Source organism: Schistocerca americana, chromosome 1, assembly GCF_021461395.2.
Source record: "Schistocerca americana isolate TAMUIC-IGC-003095 chromosome 1, iqSchAmer2.1, whole genome shotgun sequence".
In the NCBI taxonomy this organism is placed as follows: Eukaryota; Metazoa; Arthropoda; class Insecta; order Orthoptera; family Acrididae; genus Schistocerca; species Schistocerca americana.
Window position 1 is genome coordinate 1104196814 of NC_060119.1, and position 17682 is coordinate 1104214495.

The 17682-nt window shown below is 39.6% G+C and overlaps 1 protein-coding gene across 1 annotated transcript in view; it reads right to left on the minus strand.

The window, feature by feature from the left end:
* Nucleotides 1–17682, minus strand: part of LOC124596606 (ankyrin repeat domain-containing protein 7-like) — a 131417-nt gene that overhangs the window by 98031 nt on the left and 15704 nt on the right. The window contains exon 2 of the mRNA XM_047135825.1: nucleotides 5394–5683. Coding sequence (XP_046991781.1) covers nucleotides 5394–5642 — 249 coding nt within the window. The 5' untranslated portion in view covers nucleotides 5643–5683. The remainder of the gene's footprint in view (nucleotides 1–5393; nucleotides 5684–17682) is intronic.

Sequence of the window (17682 nt, forward strand, 5' to 3'; positions counted from 1 at the left end):
AAGCCCTGCCATTCGTCTTACTCGGTTTGCAGACCACTTTCAAGGAAGACCTTAAAGGCTAAGTGGCCGAGTTCATCTACGGCCAGTCCCTTACACTGCCAGGTGAACTTGTTGCTCCTACTCCAGTCACCAAAGCATCCGAACTGCCGTCCTTGGTAGAACGGGTGAGGTTACACTGGAACAAGCTTCAACCCCCGCCCCCTTCCAGCCACACTCTGCCGCACACATATGTTCCCAAAGCGCTCGACTCTTGCGAATTTGTGTTCCTTCACGATGACACTGTAAAAGCCCCATTACAGCCCCCTTACACAAGCCCGTACAGAGTTGTCAAACGAACCAGTAACACAATGGACATCGTAATTAAGGGCTCAGTAACTACTGTCTCCCTCAACAGGGTTAAACCTGCTCACGTCGAATTTTCCCCTAACTCACCCACCATTGAAGAGACTACACTCACATGCCACCCTCGGCCTTCTTCATCTGCTCATGATTCAAGTAAACTCACACCTACACCGGCCCCATCAACGAGCCCACACTCATTCCAGGGTTTCCCGCCTCCAGGCTCCCATAGGAGAGGCCCCAGCTCCCAGGGCTCTAATATAACAGTTCCATCTTCATGCAACAGCACACCATGCTGCTCTTCTAACCGGTGTAGCCCGCAGGTTCCTGCCATACCAACTCAGACCTCACCGTCTGACAATCACCCATCTACTCGCAGCACACCGCCCTCACCGTGCTACGGTTTCCCCATCCCACCGGCTCAGCATACCTCTCCATTACCACGCGCCACTTATGAGCTCTCTACCCCCCCTCTCTACCCCCCCCCCATGAACCATGGACCTTGCCGTTGGTGGGGAGGCTTGCGTGCCTCAGCGATACAGATAGCCGTACCGTAGGTGCAACCACAACGGAGGGGTATCTGTTGAGAGGCCAGACAAACGCATGGTTCCTGAAGAGGGGCAGCAGCCTTTTCAGTAGTTGCAAGGGCAACAGTCTGGATGATTGACTGATCTGGCCTTGTAACAATAACCAAAACGGCCTTGCTGTGCTGGTACTGCGAATGGCTGAAAGCAAGGGGAAACTACAGCCGTAATTTTTCCCGAGGGCATGCAGCTTTACTGTATGATTACATGATGATGGCGTCCTCTTGGGTAAAATATTCCGGAGGTAAAATAGTCCCCCATTCGGATCTCCGGGCGGGGACTACTCAAGAGGATGTCGTTATCAGGAGAAAGAAAACTGGCATTCTACGGATCGGAGTGTGGAATGTCAGATCCCTTAATCGGGCAGGTAGGTTAGAAAATTTAAAAAGGGAAATGGATAGGTTGAAGTTAGATATAGTGGGAATTAGTGAAGTTCGGTGGCAGGAGGAACAAGACTTCTGGTCAGGTGACTACAGGGTTATAAACACAAAATCAAATAGGGGTAATGCAGGAGTAGGTTTAATAATGAATAGGAAAATAGGAATGCGGGTAAGCTACTACAAACAGCATAGTGAACGCATTATTGTGGCCAAGATAGATACGAAGCCCACACCTACTACAGTAGTACAAGTTTATATGCCAACTAGCTCTGCAGATGATGAAGAAATTGAAGAAATGTATGATGAAATAAAAGAAATTATTCAGATTGTGAAGGGAGACGAAAATTTAATAGTCATGGGTGACTGGAATTCGAGTGTAGGAAAAGGGAGAGAAGAAAACATAGTAGGTGAATATGGATTGGGGGACAGAAATGAAAGAGGAAACCGCCTGGTAGAATTTTGCACAGAGCACAACATAATCATAACTAATACTTGGTTTAAGAATCATGAAAGAAGGTTGTATACATGGAAGAACCCTGGAGATACTAAAAGGTATCAGATAGATTATATAATGGTAAGACAGAGATTTAGGAACCAGGTTTTAAATTGTAAGACGTTTCCAGGGGCAGATGTGGACTCTGACCACAATCTATTGGTTATGACCTGTAGATTAAAACTGAAGAAACTGCAAAAAAGTGGGAATTTAAGGAGATGGGACCTGGATAAACTGACTAAACCAGAGGTTGTACAGAGATTCAGGGAGAGCATAAGGGAGCAATTGACAGGAATGGGGGAAATAAATACAGTAGAAGAAGAATGGGTAGCTTTGAGGGATGAAGTAGTGAAGGCAGCAGAGGATCAAGTAGGTAAAAAGACGAGGGCTCGTAGAAATCCTTGGGTAACAGAAGAAATATTGAATTTAATTGATGAAAGGAGAAAATATAAAAATGCAGTAAGTGAAACAGGCAAAAAGGAATACAAACGTCTCAAAAATGAGATCGACAGGAAGTGCAAAATGGCTAAGCAGGAATGGCTAGAGGACAAATGTAAGGATGTAGAGGCCTATCTCACTAGGGGTAAGATAGATACCGCCTACGGTAAAATTAAAGAGACCTTTGGAGATAAGAGAACGACTTGTATGAATATCAAGAGCTCAGATGGAAACCCAGTTCTAAGCAAAGAAGGGAAAGCAGAAAGGTGGAAGGAGTATATAGAGGGTCTATACAAAGGCGATGTACTTGAGGACAATATTATGGAAATGGAAGAGGATGTAGATGAAGATGAAATGGGAGATACGATACTGCGTGAAGAGTTTGACAGAGCACTGAAAGACCTGAGTCGAAACAAGGCCCCCAGAGTAGACAATATTCCATTGGAACTACTGATGGCCGTGGGAGACACAGTCCTGACAAAACTCTACCATCTGGTGAGCAAGATGTATGACACAGGCGAAATACCCTCAGACTTCAAGAAGAATATAATAATTCCAATCCCAAAGAAAGCAGGTGTTGACAGATGTGAAAATTACCGAACTATCAGCTTAATAAGTCACAGCTGCAAAATACTAACACGAATTCTTTACGGACGAATGGAAAAACTAGTAGAAGCCAACCTCGGGGAAGATCAGTTTGGATTCCGTAGAAACACTGGAACACGTGAGGCAATACTGACCTTACAACTTATCTTAGAAGAAAGATTAAGGAAAGGCAAACCTACGTTTCTAGCATTTGTAGACTTAGAGAAAGCTTTTGACAATGTTGACTGGAATACTCTCTTTCAAATTCTAAAGGTGGCAGGGGTAAAATACAGGGAGCGAAAAGCTATTTACAATTTGTACAGAAACCAGATGGCAGTTATAAGAGTCAAGGGACATGAAAGGGAAGCAGTGGTTGGGAAGGAAGTAAGACAGGGTTGTAGCCTATCCCCGATGTTGTTCAATCTGTATATTGAGCAAGCAGTAAGGGAAACAAAAGAAAAATTCGGAGTAGGTATTAAAATTCATGGAGAAGAAATAAAAACTTTGAGGTTCACCGATGACATTGTAATTCTGTCAGAGACAGCAAAGGACTTGGAAGAGCAGTTGAATGGAATGGACAGTGTCTTGAAAGGAGGATATAAGATGAACATCAACAAAAGCAAAACAAGGATAATGGAATGTAGTCTAGTTAAGTCGGGTGATGCTGAGGGAATTAGATTAGGAAATGAGGCACTTAAAGTAGTAAAGGAGTTTTGCTATTTGGGGAGCAAAATAACTGATGATGGTCGAAGTAGAGAGGATATAAAATGTAGGCTGGCAATGGCAAGGAAGGCGTTTCTGAAGAAGAGAAATTTGTTAACATCCAGTATTGATTTAAGTGTCAGGAAGTCATTTCTGAAAGTATTCGTATGGAGTGTAGCCATGTATGGAAGTAAAACATGGATAATAAATAGTTTGGACAAGAAGAGAATAGAAGCTTTCGAAATGTGGTGCTACAGAAGAATGCTGAAGATTAGATGGGTAGATCACATAACTAATGAGGAAGTATTGAATAGGATTGGGGAGAAGAGGAGTTTGTGGCACAACTTGACCAGAAGAAGGGATCGGTTGGTACGACATGTTCTGAGGCATCAAGGGATCACCAATTTAGTATTGGAGGGCAGCGTGGAGGGTAAAAATCGTAGGGGGAGACCAAGAGAGGAATACACTAAGCAGATTCAGAAGGATGTAGGTTGCAGTAGGTACTGGGAGATGAAAAAGCTTGCACAGGATAGAGTAGCATGGAGAGCTGCATCAAACCAGTCTCAGGACTGAAGACCACAACAACAACAACAACACCCACATTCATCCTAATGACATTTGTGGTTTATCTGTCATCGTTAGTGGTGATACCGCATTAGTGTTGCTTGCGTGTGACGATTCGTGTGACTCGTTAGGTGGTGTGTCACAACGTGTAGTGAATCGTTTCAAAATCTCTCGAAGTGCTATGTGTGACAACTTACATGCTTATGTTAGGCCAAGTGGAAAGGTGATCATTAGGTTCCCTACCGACAACACCCTTCCACACCAGCACTCCCGCACCGGCCGACGACTACGATTGCCGACGTCACTTCAAGACTTCAGCATCAGCGTTCCATGATTTGCTCCACACTCTCCTCCAACACGGCCTGTGCTGTTAGATGTGGAGGAACTCACTGTAAGCCACTTAAAACTCTCGCCAACCCTCCCACTCCCCCTACCTTTTGGTGCGTACTCCATACTGCAGGGGGGAGTTTGTGGCACAGATCCACAGATCGATAGGCCAGAACACCATATGCGTATTATGTCTTCAAGTTGATCTTTGTTTCGTATACTTCCGGGACCTCAGTTCCCACCTAGTCTTCAACCTGTATGTTTGTCGTGTAATAAAAGTATTGATGATTAGAAGAGAGAACCGTGGTCATTACCTTACCACCATGATATCTCCTTCACATCAAATATTTGCTTAAGTTCTTCCATCATTTAAACAAATCCCACTGACTAAATTTGCTGGAAGATTTAAAGATATAGGAATAGCTTAAATAAGAAGCAGTGTATGCTATTATAAATTGGATAGTGAATCAATGAATGTTTTCAATACATTTAATATGGTAACTGCGCAAGCCAGCAATATTTTAAATGTTTTGAGTAATAAACTTTTTTACAGGTGCAATTCACAATCATATTATTATAGCAAAACTGTGTGTATATACATGTTACCTTAATCAACTCACAAGTTTCTGCAATATGAGTTTGTATAACAGTGGTGTCAATGAGCGAGTTCTAGCACATGTGTTGTAAATATATATTGTCATTGTTATTACTTCAACTTACTTATTATTGAACAATGTGGGCCTACTTAGCTGTTTCTTCACTTTTCAGGGAAATAAACATTTTGTTAAAAATGCAGAACCTTGCATCACCGAAACTTAATATGAAAATCTAAAGCCTCAGCCCATGGAAACGACAAAAAGTCACTGAAGCATGCTGTAGTTAGTACCACAAGTTAGCAAATACAAAGCAGCTGTTAATATATATTGTTTATTCTCTATAAGAAGTGATCTTCAGCAATAATAGTATCATCAACATACACACCTCACTTCTTGGAAATTCTGCTGTTAACATTAATGGAGTTTGACCATACTTGTCTCTGCAGTCAACAGGGAGACATTTCTGATCTAGTAGATATTTCACCATTTCAGCATCCCCACGTTCAGCAGCACGATGAAGAACAGTTTTTCCTTGGAGGTCCTGAGAGTCAGTTGGAATACTTGACTGCTGCAGAAACTTAAAAGTTTCCAGGGAATGAGAGCGAGAATCAATGTGCAGTGCCGCCTCACCCATTAAATTTCTAGCCTGGAGATCAGCTCCAGGTACTGTAAAACCTATATGCAAAAAGTACTTATGAATTAGGTACAGGTCACATGATACATTTATCTAAAAAATAACTATAGCACAAAGAAACTATAAGATTCTGGACGAAATTTTTGTTAAGTTGTCCAATAATATTTCTAATTGAATTAAACCTAAGGTGACTGTTTGAATCATAACATAATATGTCAAGAGGGATAGTAGCAATCAACCAATAAACTGAAAATAGGAGGATACTATTAAAAAGATTTTCACATAATATTTTAAGTTAGTCTCTCTGTGCAATATAAGTTAGTCTCTCTGTGCAATATATTTTACAATAATAGAAAATTACTAATGAACAGAATAAATTGGTTAATAGATTCACATAAATTATAAGACCATGGTAATTTAATTCGAGGATTCAATCTGGAATGAGATATTATAAGATACTGCATATTCCAGAAAAATGGGTGGGCATTTATTTACGTTTCTGTTACATGTTAGATTTTCTTTTTTAACTCAGGCTAACCTAGTATAATATTACAGAACAAACATTTGACCACTGTTAGAACAAATACAAATTGAGGTGGTGCAATAATTAACACTTTAGATGCACATCAGGGAGGAGTAGGGTTCAAATCCCCACCCAGTAATGCAGATTTATGTTTCCTCTAAAGTGATTAATAAGAACTGCATGACGATTACTCATTACATTACATTACATTAATATTTGTTCCATAGATCACGAATACGACATTTCATAATGATTTGGGATGTGTGAGTTTAACACACCATATGTTTTCTTTACATGATTTAATTATTATCATTGTCATTATTACTACTTATTATTATTATCATTTTTCAGTTTTTACTTCATATCTAAAAAGTCATCTATTGAGTAGAAGAAGTTGACATTCAATTTGTTTTTAAATGCTGGTTGGCTATCTGTCAGACTTCTAATGCTATTTGCTAAATGTACAAAGATTTTTGTGCCAGCATAATTCAACCCTTTCTGAATAGTGAGATCATCCTTTCTTCTAGTGTTGTAGCTATGCACTTTGCTATTATTTTTGAACTGGGGTGGTTTTTAATAACAAATTTCGCAAGTGAATATATGTATTCCAAAGGTATTGTGAATATCCCTAGTGCCTTAAATAAATGTCTGCAAGGTGATCTTGGGTGGGCTGCAACTATTATTCTGACTACACACTTTTGTGCAATGAATACTTTTTCTCTTAATGATGAATTACTCCAAAACGTGATGCCATATGAAAGCAGTGAATGAAAACAGGCATAGTAGGCTAATTTACTGATATGTTTATCATCAAAATTCGCAATAACCCTAGTAGAATAAGTAGCTGAACCAAACCGTTTTAGGAGATCATCAATGTGTTTCTTCCAATTCAATTTCTCATCAGTGCACACACCCAGAAATTTTGAATATTCTGCCTTAGCAACAGACTTCTTTTCAGGCTCTTTATTTATCAATGGTGTCATGTCACTGGCTGCACAGAACTTTATATACTGTGTTTTCTCAAAATTTAGTGAGAGTCCATTTGCAGAGAACCATTTAATAATTTTCTGAAACACATTATTTACAATTTCCTCAGCTAATTCTTGATTTTTTTTTGTTTTTGTTTTTGTGTGTGTGATTACAGTACTCGTATCATCAGCAAAATACCTAGCTTTGCAACTTCATGAATATAAAGTGTAAAGTAATTGATACATATTAAGAGCAAGTGAAGTGGCACAGTAATTAGCACACTGGACTTGAACTTGGGGGGACAGCGGTTCAAACCAATGTCCGGCCATCCTGATATAGGTTTTCCATGATTTCCCTAAATTGCTTTAGGCAAATGCATTCTTCCTTTTAAGTACGAATTAACCACATGTGCACTGTTCCACTCATACCACAATACTTATGTTTATCTAGAAGAATTTCAAGAATCACACAGTCAGAAGCCTTTGGGAGATCACAAAATATCCCAATGGGTTATGTTCAGTTACTCAGAGCATTTAATATTTGATAAGAGAAAGCTTACATAGCATTTTCCAGTGAACAGCCTTAGTTTCTCAAGAATTTTGGATAAAGCTGTCGGACCTATCCCCTTTTCTATGCAGTGATTTAACAATAGCATGTTCAGTCTATCTGGAAAAGTGCCCTTTTTCAGTGAGCTACTAGATATATGGCTGAGAGTCCTACTTATCTGTTGGGAACAAGCTTTTAGTACTCTGTTAGGAATTCCATGTGACCCCTGAGTGAATTTATTATTTTCCTAATTTCAGTAGGAGAAGTGGGTTGAATTTCAACTTTTATCAAACGTAGGTATTACCTCTTCCATACACAGTCTTGCATTTTCTAGTGAATAGCTGGATCCTGGTTTCTCTACAGCACTTAATAAAGGATTATTAAAACTATTTTCTATTGCTGCTTTTTGTTAACAAAGTTTTCACTGAGTTTGACAGAAATACAGTCATTGTGTGCTCTCGGTGGCCCTGTTTCCCTTATAACAACATTCCAAATTGTTTTAATTTTGTTATCAGAGGTGCTCATCTCAGACATAATGCACATACTTCTGGACTTTTTAATAACTTTTCTTAAAACAGTGCAGTAGTTTTTTAGTGTTTGACTGTTTCTGGATCATTATTCTTTATAGCTATAAGATACATTTCCATTTTCTATTTATATTTGTATCCCTTTATTAAGCCATGGTTTTTTAGATGGTTTCTTATAATTATGTTTTTCTTAGAGAAACTGTTTTCAGGTGTACTCACAAAGGTATCACAAAATATGTTAAATTTTAAATTAGCATCAATTTCCCCATACACCTTGTAATGCCATTGTTAAGATCCTAAATATTTTTTCTGATTAATTATGCTTTACATAAAGTATGTTTTCTTCGGTACGTAATCTTTGATATGCTGTAAAGATGTAGAAAGATATGCACTATGTTTTCTCTTCACCTTTAGAATACTTTGCATCATTTGGAGGCAGAAGACTTTGATTATATGTATTTTTCTGTTGATTTACTAATATGTGCAAATGAAAGGATTTTGTAAAAGATATGAATATACAACTATGTATATGCTGATTCACACTTAGGACTTTTGAACTGTATAAATGAAAACTTTGTGTGCTTCCCCTTTGAAACGAAAGTGAGTTAGTGGACGCAAAATGTGGTTGGTGCAAAGGAAAAGATGGAACAATGCAGTCGGAGACTAGCAACTGTACAGTCGGCAGCTAGTAATTGGAAGGTGCATTGTAAAGGTGCTGAGTGAGGCTTTCAGTGTTTGGAAATATTATGGAAAAGCCTCAGGTGGATGAATGGCTCTAGTACATTGCTCTGATGCTGGAAAATACCATAAAGGCTGATGATCATCATCAAGAAGAAAATAACAGAGCATATCACTTCCAATGGAAAGCCCACCTGTTGTTATGTACTCACCACCAACCTTGCGCAATCACTTCAGCAGAGAGGAGAAGTCAGACCTTTTGTAAAGTGTTGGATCAGCACATTTAGTATGTGCAAATATAAGATAACTCATGTTAAATTCGTGTACCTACCTTGAATTGTTTCCTATCATGATACCTGTTAGGATCCTCTCCTTTTGGACAATGATTTCCAAGTGCTCTGAGTATGAGAACTGATAATAAAAAACAAGTGTTTGATTACTTTTGCTTGAAACTGAGTGCAAAAATTTGCCTTAAATTACTGCACATTTTGTTGAAGTTGAGGGAGGAAGTGAGTGTAGCTTTTATGAAAGCCTCCCTAGTAATTGAACTGCTTTGTTTTAAAGTTTTTGTGGTTTTAATGATTATTTGCTTAAATTCTGGCTATCAATGACTGTGCTGATGACAAACAGTTAACAAGTTATGCTGCAGTTAGTTAAAGTAAATGTTTTCAAAGGTAGATTTGAAATTCAATATATGTTAAAAATATCTGCTGCATTAACTGTTGAAAAGGCATATAAGGTGAGTCAAATTTATGAAAAAGTGTTACCAGAGTTTACTGATTTTAATTTGCTTCAGAAAGTGTGTCCACTCAGCTTTATAATAGCAGTCAAGATTAAGGGCCTCCCACATTGTAAGTTGTTCAAAATGCATAAAGTTACTTGATTAATGAATATAGCAAGTGCTTTTAAAGTTTATGTTGAGTTTTGTGCATATTGTGTGATTAAAAGTGCAATATCAGATTGGGAGCCCCCTACTTACTGGTAATCTGAAGGTAAATCTACTATGAGTGTCCTTGCTCACTAAAACAGTTACAACATTGCTTACTAAGGAATGTGTGAATCTTAATGCAAGTGAATTTTAATTAAATTTGTGCTGTGTAGAAAATATCTGATGAAATAAGTCTAGGTGCATGGCCATTTCTGGTTTGGTAATGAATTGCAATAGCTGCGAGGATGAAGTAATTCAGGTTTAGCAAAGTATTTACTGTTGATGAGTGTTAAGGTGTCATTTGTCTCTGTGACAACTTGAATATCTCACAATAACTGCTTTTATCCACTATAACATTTTTCTGCTTGTGACAGAGTTCATTACACTTTCGTAAGAAAGGAGTATAGGTGGTGTTTTTCCACCAAAACTATTTACTTTCTTTTCAAAGAAATGTTTCGCATTTCTATGCCTAATTAGGCTGATGACCATATTCCTTTTCATTTGAATAAATTTGATTAGTTAAAAACATTATCTAAATTGGATCTGATACTTCCTGTGTTTTTACGTAACTTTAATTTCAAGTCTGATAAGCAAAAATCCTTTAGGCATTTCACGGTTAAATTTGTAAAAATCCTCCCAGAGGGTAACATTATACTGTACTCAAATACCAAACTTGGATATTATCTACATGCTGCAATAGCAAATTGGTGCATTGCCAGTGTTATAACCTCATCCCAGTCTAACTGTTGCAAGCTTTCTCTAAAATTTGCAGTTGTTAAATCATTAATTGAATGCACTATTTTGAAGAACTGCTTCACATTGCTGTATGGAACTATTTCATATACTGTAACTAGCTGTGCATCATGATCAGACAGACTAATCTTAACAGGAAAAGTTTTTGTTTGATTACATTTATCTTTGTCGATAAAAATATTATTTATCAGTGTGTTGCTTTTCTGTACTGCCTGAGTTGGAAAACCAAATTGATGTCAAATTGAAAAAAACCAAGTAATTCTTCAAGGTCAAGGTTTCCATCAGAATCTTTCAGAAAATCTCCATTTAAATCCCCACAAACAATAATTTGCTCCCCTCCCTCAGACAGATATCACAACAAAAAATGCAAGTTTTTCAAAAATAGCTGAAAATTTCCTAATGGGGGACCTATACACAGCTACAATTATAAAAGTACCATTATTTAGTTCAAGATCACATGCATATGCTTCTCTATGTTGCCCTACTCAATTTTGTTTAGTTTCTAAATTTTCACACTATGATAAATTTTAACATATATGGCAACTCCTCCTCTCTCCATAGTGTCTCTAGTTACATGTGTTGAAGGCCTATATCCACATACATTTACCTTTTCCACATCTGTGACTATATTTTTTTAGACAGGCATAGTACATCCATTCCATCCTTAGTTTCTAAATCTTCTAAGCAAATAAGAAGCTCATCTACTTTTTTTAATCGCCTGATTTTCTAATGCAATGTACTAACATTATTTTTCACTGTGCTTTTATGAGAATCTTGTGATATTTTAACATCTCTAGAACCTTCCTGTCTATGCTTCTAATTAAGCTTAATTTCATTCGATGTTGAATCATTGGAGACTGATCATAGCCTAAAAAAGAGGTAGTCCAATGAGTTTCAGTGCCCCCCCCCCCCCCCCCCCTCTTAAAGATTTTGCTATCATCCCAGCCAGTTTACTCTGAAATGATATATGGCTTATTCACTTCCACAATCTTGACCAATGCAAGATTGTGCTCTGTCTCTAAATGTGAATTAATATGTGCCATATTCTAGAGATTTGTAATTTCAGTAAAGCTGCCATCAGTATTGCTGTAATAATTGCATTTTTCAAGCTTGGGTCCACAGCCACATTCAGTTTCAGGAAAATACCTTCTCTCAAAAAATTGCTGCAATAAATGGTAATGTTAACAAAATATGTACAAATGGATGGCCATTTCTGTTAAAGAATGAATTGTTGTTCATAGTTTCCAGTGTTGTCGAAATGGAATGAAGACTGATCCATATGCCAAGGCCATACCCGCCCATATTTTTGCCACCTTTGCACCATGTTACTTCACCATAAAAACTATGTGAGCTCAGATGTTGAATAAAAAAGGAAGAAAATTCATTCATGCATTCATTCACAAATTATGTTCTGTAAATACCACTGTGATGTTAAGAATCTTCAGGGATGAGTAAGAAATCTAATTATACATTAACAGACAGAAGCAACCACTGCAGACCATAACTTTAAAGTATACAAACAACAAATTATTAACACTACTGACCTACTTGCACTGCCAACTCTTATAACTACCTCTAAATAACTTTCTTCATTTCTATGCATATTAGGATAAAAACAGCAAGACTGAAAAAAGACACTGCTGAACTGACTTTACTCAGCAGCTGTTTTTATATTATACTTGGAACATAGCATTTAGCTAAGTTTGCAAAGAACGTAATCAGATGTTTGTATACTGGCAGAATACACGCATGTTTAATGTAAACATTAAAGTCATGTGACATTTATTTTCCTGAGTCCAAATCATCTGATAAATTTTAGGAGCGGGGATTTACAATTTCCTGCCTGATGTCTGCTGGTAACCTATTAAAGACTATAGCAACAAAATATAAAATTCCTTTCTAACCCTACACAGTAAAGTGTGGTCTACATGGAAGTTTTTTTTTTTCCGTCTAGCATTTTGGTTTTCAATTACACAGTTCATAATTTATTCACTCTTATCATTAACTACAAATCTAATCCATAGTGGTTGCAAAGTGTAGACATAGATACCATTACAGAGTATTGTCAGAGTAACTGTAAGAACCCTAGAGTGCTGAAGATCTTACTGTAAGATGTGTTGTGGGGTTAATAAATTCACTTTATTGCAACAATTGAAACCATCCCATAGCTCATTTGACGTTTTTTTTTAGATGGACACTCAAACAACAGAATGATTATAAGATGAGAACAAGCATAAATCAAAGAGAGATTGTGTCGAAGATAATCACTGAAAAGGTAATCACTTGCGTGTGTAACATTACACTTCACTTAACATTGCACTTCACCTCTGACCCTTTAATATCGACAATATTTCCTTTTGAATCACACATTTCATCTGGATCAGTTCACAACATGTCTTGTGCAGGCTGTTGCTGAGTCATCAAAGGTAGCCTCCAACATCCACTGCAGCTTATCCATGGTGAGCGGCAGAGCAGCTGGTGTGTTTGTAGAGTCCATGGTGGGTGTGACTGTGGATGACTCTCTACCAGTGTAGGGAGTGCTGAAAGCTGGGTTGAGCCTGTTGATGGTGATTGTGGTTGGTGTACCCATCATGTTGACCTCGAAAACATTTTTCTCCCTACTGATAATACACCCATCAAAAAAAGTTTTGCATCACCCAGGTTCCCAGAACTCTTGAAGATAGATGTTGACTGTGGATATTGTATCACAGACACAGTCCCTTTGACTGTTCAGAGATGTCACTAAGCCCGCCGAAAGATTCAATCAACCATGCAGGAGCAGCACCTATTAGACAGAGGGGGTCCAGCAGCCGATCAGTTTCCAGTCATTCCACCAGGAAAGAGGTACACGGTTCATATTGTCTGTAGCTCAACCATGCTTAGACTTTCAATACCACGGTTCAATTGTGTCTGCATTGATACTTTGTGCCAGGAAAGCCTCTCAACAAGGGAAGTGTCCAGGTGTCTTGGAGTGAATCCAAGTGATGTTGTTCAGACATGGAGGAGATACAGAGAGACAGGAACTGTCAACGACATGCCTCGCTCAGGCTGCCCAAGGGCTACTACTGCAGGAGATGACCGCTACCTATGGATTATGGCTCGGGGAAATCCTGACAGCAATGCTACCATGATGAATAATGCTTTTCGTGCAGCCACAGGGCAGCGAGTTACGACTCAAATTGTGTGCAATAGGCTGCATAATGCACAACTTCACTCCCGACATACATGGCGAGGTCCATCTTTGCAACCACGACACCATGCAGCATGGTACTGATGGGCCCAACAACATGCTGAATGGACTGCTCAGCATTGTGATCAGATTCTCTTCACCAATGAGTGTCGCATATGCCTTCAACCAGACAACTGTCGGAGACGTGTTTGGAGACAACCCAGTCAGGCTGAACGCCTTAGGCACACTGTTCAGTGAGTGCAGCAAGGTGGAGGTTCCGTACTGTTTTGGGATGGCATTATGTGGGGCTGAAATATGCCACTAGTGATCATGGAAGGCACAATAACAGCTGCACGATACATGAAGGCCATCCTCTGACTGATAACGAAACTATATCGGCAGCATATTGGCGAGGCATTTGTCTTCATGGATGGCAATTCACACCCCCATCACGCACATCTCGTGAATGACTTCCTTCAGGATAACGTTATCGCTCGACTAGAGTGGCCAGCATGTTATCCAGACATGAACCCTATCAAACATGCATGGGATTGATTGAAAAGGGCTGTTTATGGATGATGTGACCCACCAACCACTCTGAGGGATCTATGCCGAATCGTCGTTGAGGAGTGGGACAATCTGGACCAACAGTGCCTTGATGAACTTGTGGACAGTATGCCACAATGAATACAGGCATGCATCAATGCAAGAGGATGTGCTACTGGGTATTAGAGGTACCCGTGTGTACAGCAATCTGTACCACCACCTCTGAAGGTCTTGCTGTATGGTGGTACAACATGCAATGTGTGGTTTTCATGGGCAATAAAAAGGGCAAAAATGATGTTTATGTTGATCTCTATTCCAATTTTCTGTACAGGTTCCAGAACTCTCAGAACCGAGGTGATGCAAAACTTTTTTTGATGTGTATATGATACGGTCCATTGCAAGATGGCCGCAGTGGCTTGTGCACTGCGTCATGCCATAAAAAAACTAAATCACATCTCAGCAGCTCACCAGAAACAAAGGGGTCATAGGACTGCTGTCTTCCAGAGCAATGGGACATATCTGCTGGATTTGTGCACATGGCATGTGTACGAAGTCTGACAGTTCAGTGTGACTGTTTGACATGTTTTGAAGAACACATTGGGCACTTCTATAGGGTGTCCATATACAAGTCCCTCACTCATGGCTTTCAGATCTTCTTTCAGTGACACACAGAGGTCCATGAGGACAATGGGCAATCTCTCTGTCAACCATTGCAATTCATGATACCAAAGAGACACTTTCAATTTCTGGTGCATTCACTCAGTTATGTCATTCAGTGCCAGGGGGTAAGCTGTGGTTCCAATACACTTCATATCCAGTAGAATGGTGAGTGCTTTGAACAGATATGATTTGAATTGTCTTCCTTGGTCCGCTGTAACTTTTAGTGGTATACCAAAATGGGCAGTTCATCACCAGAAGAATGTGATCATGATGGTTTTGTTGGTAATCTCAGCCATAGGCAACACCTCCACCCAGCATTTGAAATGATCAATGGCTGTAAGGCAGCAGGTATACCCTTCTGATGGTGGGAGCAGTCCAGCAATGTCCAGATGCACATGTTTAAATCTTTAGTTCAGTAGAATGAACGTGCCAAGAGGTACCCTATCATGTCGCCTAACTTTTTCCACTTACAGGCCATACATTGGTGCACATATTCCTTATACTCTTTGTGCATGTTTGGCCAAACAGAAGCTCACTTCACCATGTTCATAGTGCCCCATACTCCAGGATGCTACAGGTCATGTAAGGAGGTGATTGCCTGCTGCCGAAAATCAACAGTCACAAATGGTCATGGTATGGTAATTGCAATGTCACAATACAGCAGCATGTTTGACAAAGTTACTGTAGAATGGTGGAACAGTAGGCCTGATGGTTGTATCCAAAAGTCTTGCGGCTCACTGAGTGCTTGTTGCACTGCAGCAAGAGCTTCAAAATCAACTGCATCAGTGATCACTTTGATCTGACAGAGAGTGTCTTCTGGCACATTCAGGTCAGGTCTCCATCAACAAGGACTATGAGGTTGGCAAACTGCCTGATATTGTCTAGATGGTGCAGCTCATATTGTGATGCTTTCTCTGGACGCTGGCAGAAAGTGTATGTCAGAGGCTTGTGATCTGTGACAAGGATGAATTGCCATCCCTCTAACATAATGGCAAATATCCTTACCGGATGCACAAGCTGTGTACAGTTCACAATGATATGTGGACCCAATTATGCTGTGATGGTGATAAATTTTGATTGAGAAAGGACAAGGACTGCCAGTGTCCCCCTACTTGCTGTTGCAGAGCACTGATAGCAGTGGCAGATATATCAACCATTAGGCTGAGAGATGCCTGTGGAACTGGGTGTGCTAATAGAGTAGCTTCTGTGATGGCAGTCTTCACATTATAAATGCCAGCTTGGCCTCATTATTCCATGGCAGTTTGCCCTTTGGCCTCTGTGTGCCATGCAAGAATTCATTCAATGGTGCAGTGGGTAGGACATAGTTGTAAACCAACAACGACAGAAACTGGTGATGTAAAGAAATTGTCATAGTTCTCTAACTGTCTTAGGATGGGCAAAATTAACTATAGCTTTGCCTTTCTGCTGTGGCCTTGAGGATTGATAGTGTAGCCTAGGAATTGAACCTCTGCTGCTCCAAAAATGCACTTTGACGGGTTGATAAGCAGACTATGTGCATGAAGAGGAGTGAAAATTTGCCACAAGTGTGACAGGTGCTCTGCCTTAGAGCCTGAGATAGTGAAAACATAGTCGATATACACATAAAAAAAAAATCTAGGTTATGTGTAATGTCAATCATGAATTGTTGAAACATCTGGGCAGCATTCCAAAGCTCAAAAGGCATTCAAGTGAATTCAAACAATCCAAATGGTGTGCAGACAGCACTCTTAGCAATGTTGTCTGTTTCCACAAGTACTTCGTAAAATCCACATAGCAAAACCAGGATAGTCAGAATGCACTTAGCATGGACGTTGAATGCAACATCTTACATCTGCAATATTGGATATGTAGTGTCCTGTGGTCAGCAGGAAAGAGCTGACGATCAAGTCTGAACACACCTTATTATAACTAAAATGCCTTCTTGGCATGCACTAATTTCCAAATGCAAGAACAACAAGAAGAACAACAATTCTTGTGGTGACAAAACCAGATAAGAGTACAAGACAATGAAAAGAAAATAATAACCAAAACACTACTCTACACAATTACAGAGATGCAGCTTTCTGCTGAAGGCTACAGAAAGTGTCTACTATGCTAGAGCCAGCGTAGGTACAGGGCTATTACAAATGATAGAAGCGATTTCATAAATTCACTGTAGCTCCATTCATTGACATATGGTCACGACACACTACAGATACGTAGAAAAACTCACAAAGTTTTGTTCGGGTGAAGCCGCACTTCAGGTTTCTGCCGCCAGAGTGTTCGAGAGCGCAGTGAGACAAAATGGCGACAGGAGCCGAGAAAGCGTATGTCGTGCTTGAAATGCACTCACATCAATCAGTCATAACAGTGCAACGACACTTCAGGACGAAGTTCAACAAAGATCCATCAACTGCTAACTCCATTTGGCGATGGTATGCGCAGTTTAAAGCTTCTGGATGCCTCTGTAAGGGGAAATCAATGGGTCAGCCTGCAGTGAGCGAAGAAACGGTTGAACGCGTGCGGGCAAGTTTCACGCGTAGCCCACGGAAGTCGACGAATAAAGCAAGCAGGGAGCTAAACGTACCACAGCCGACGGTTTGGAAAATCTTACGGAAAAGGCTAAAGCAGAAGCCTTACCGTTTACAATTGCTACAAGCCCTGACACCTGATGACAAAGTCAAACGCTTTGAATTTTCGGCGTGGTTGCAACAGCTCATGGAAGAGGATGCATTCAGTGCGAAACTTGTTTTCAGCGATGA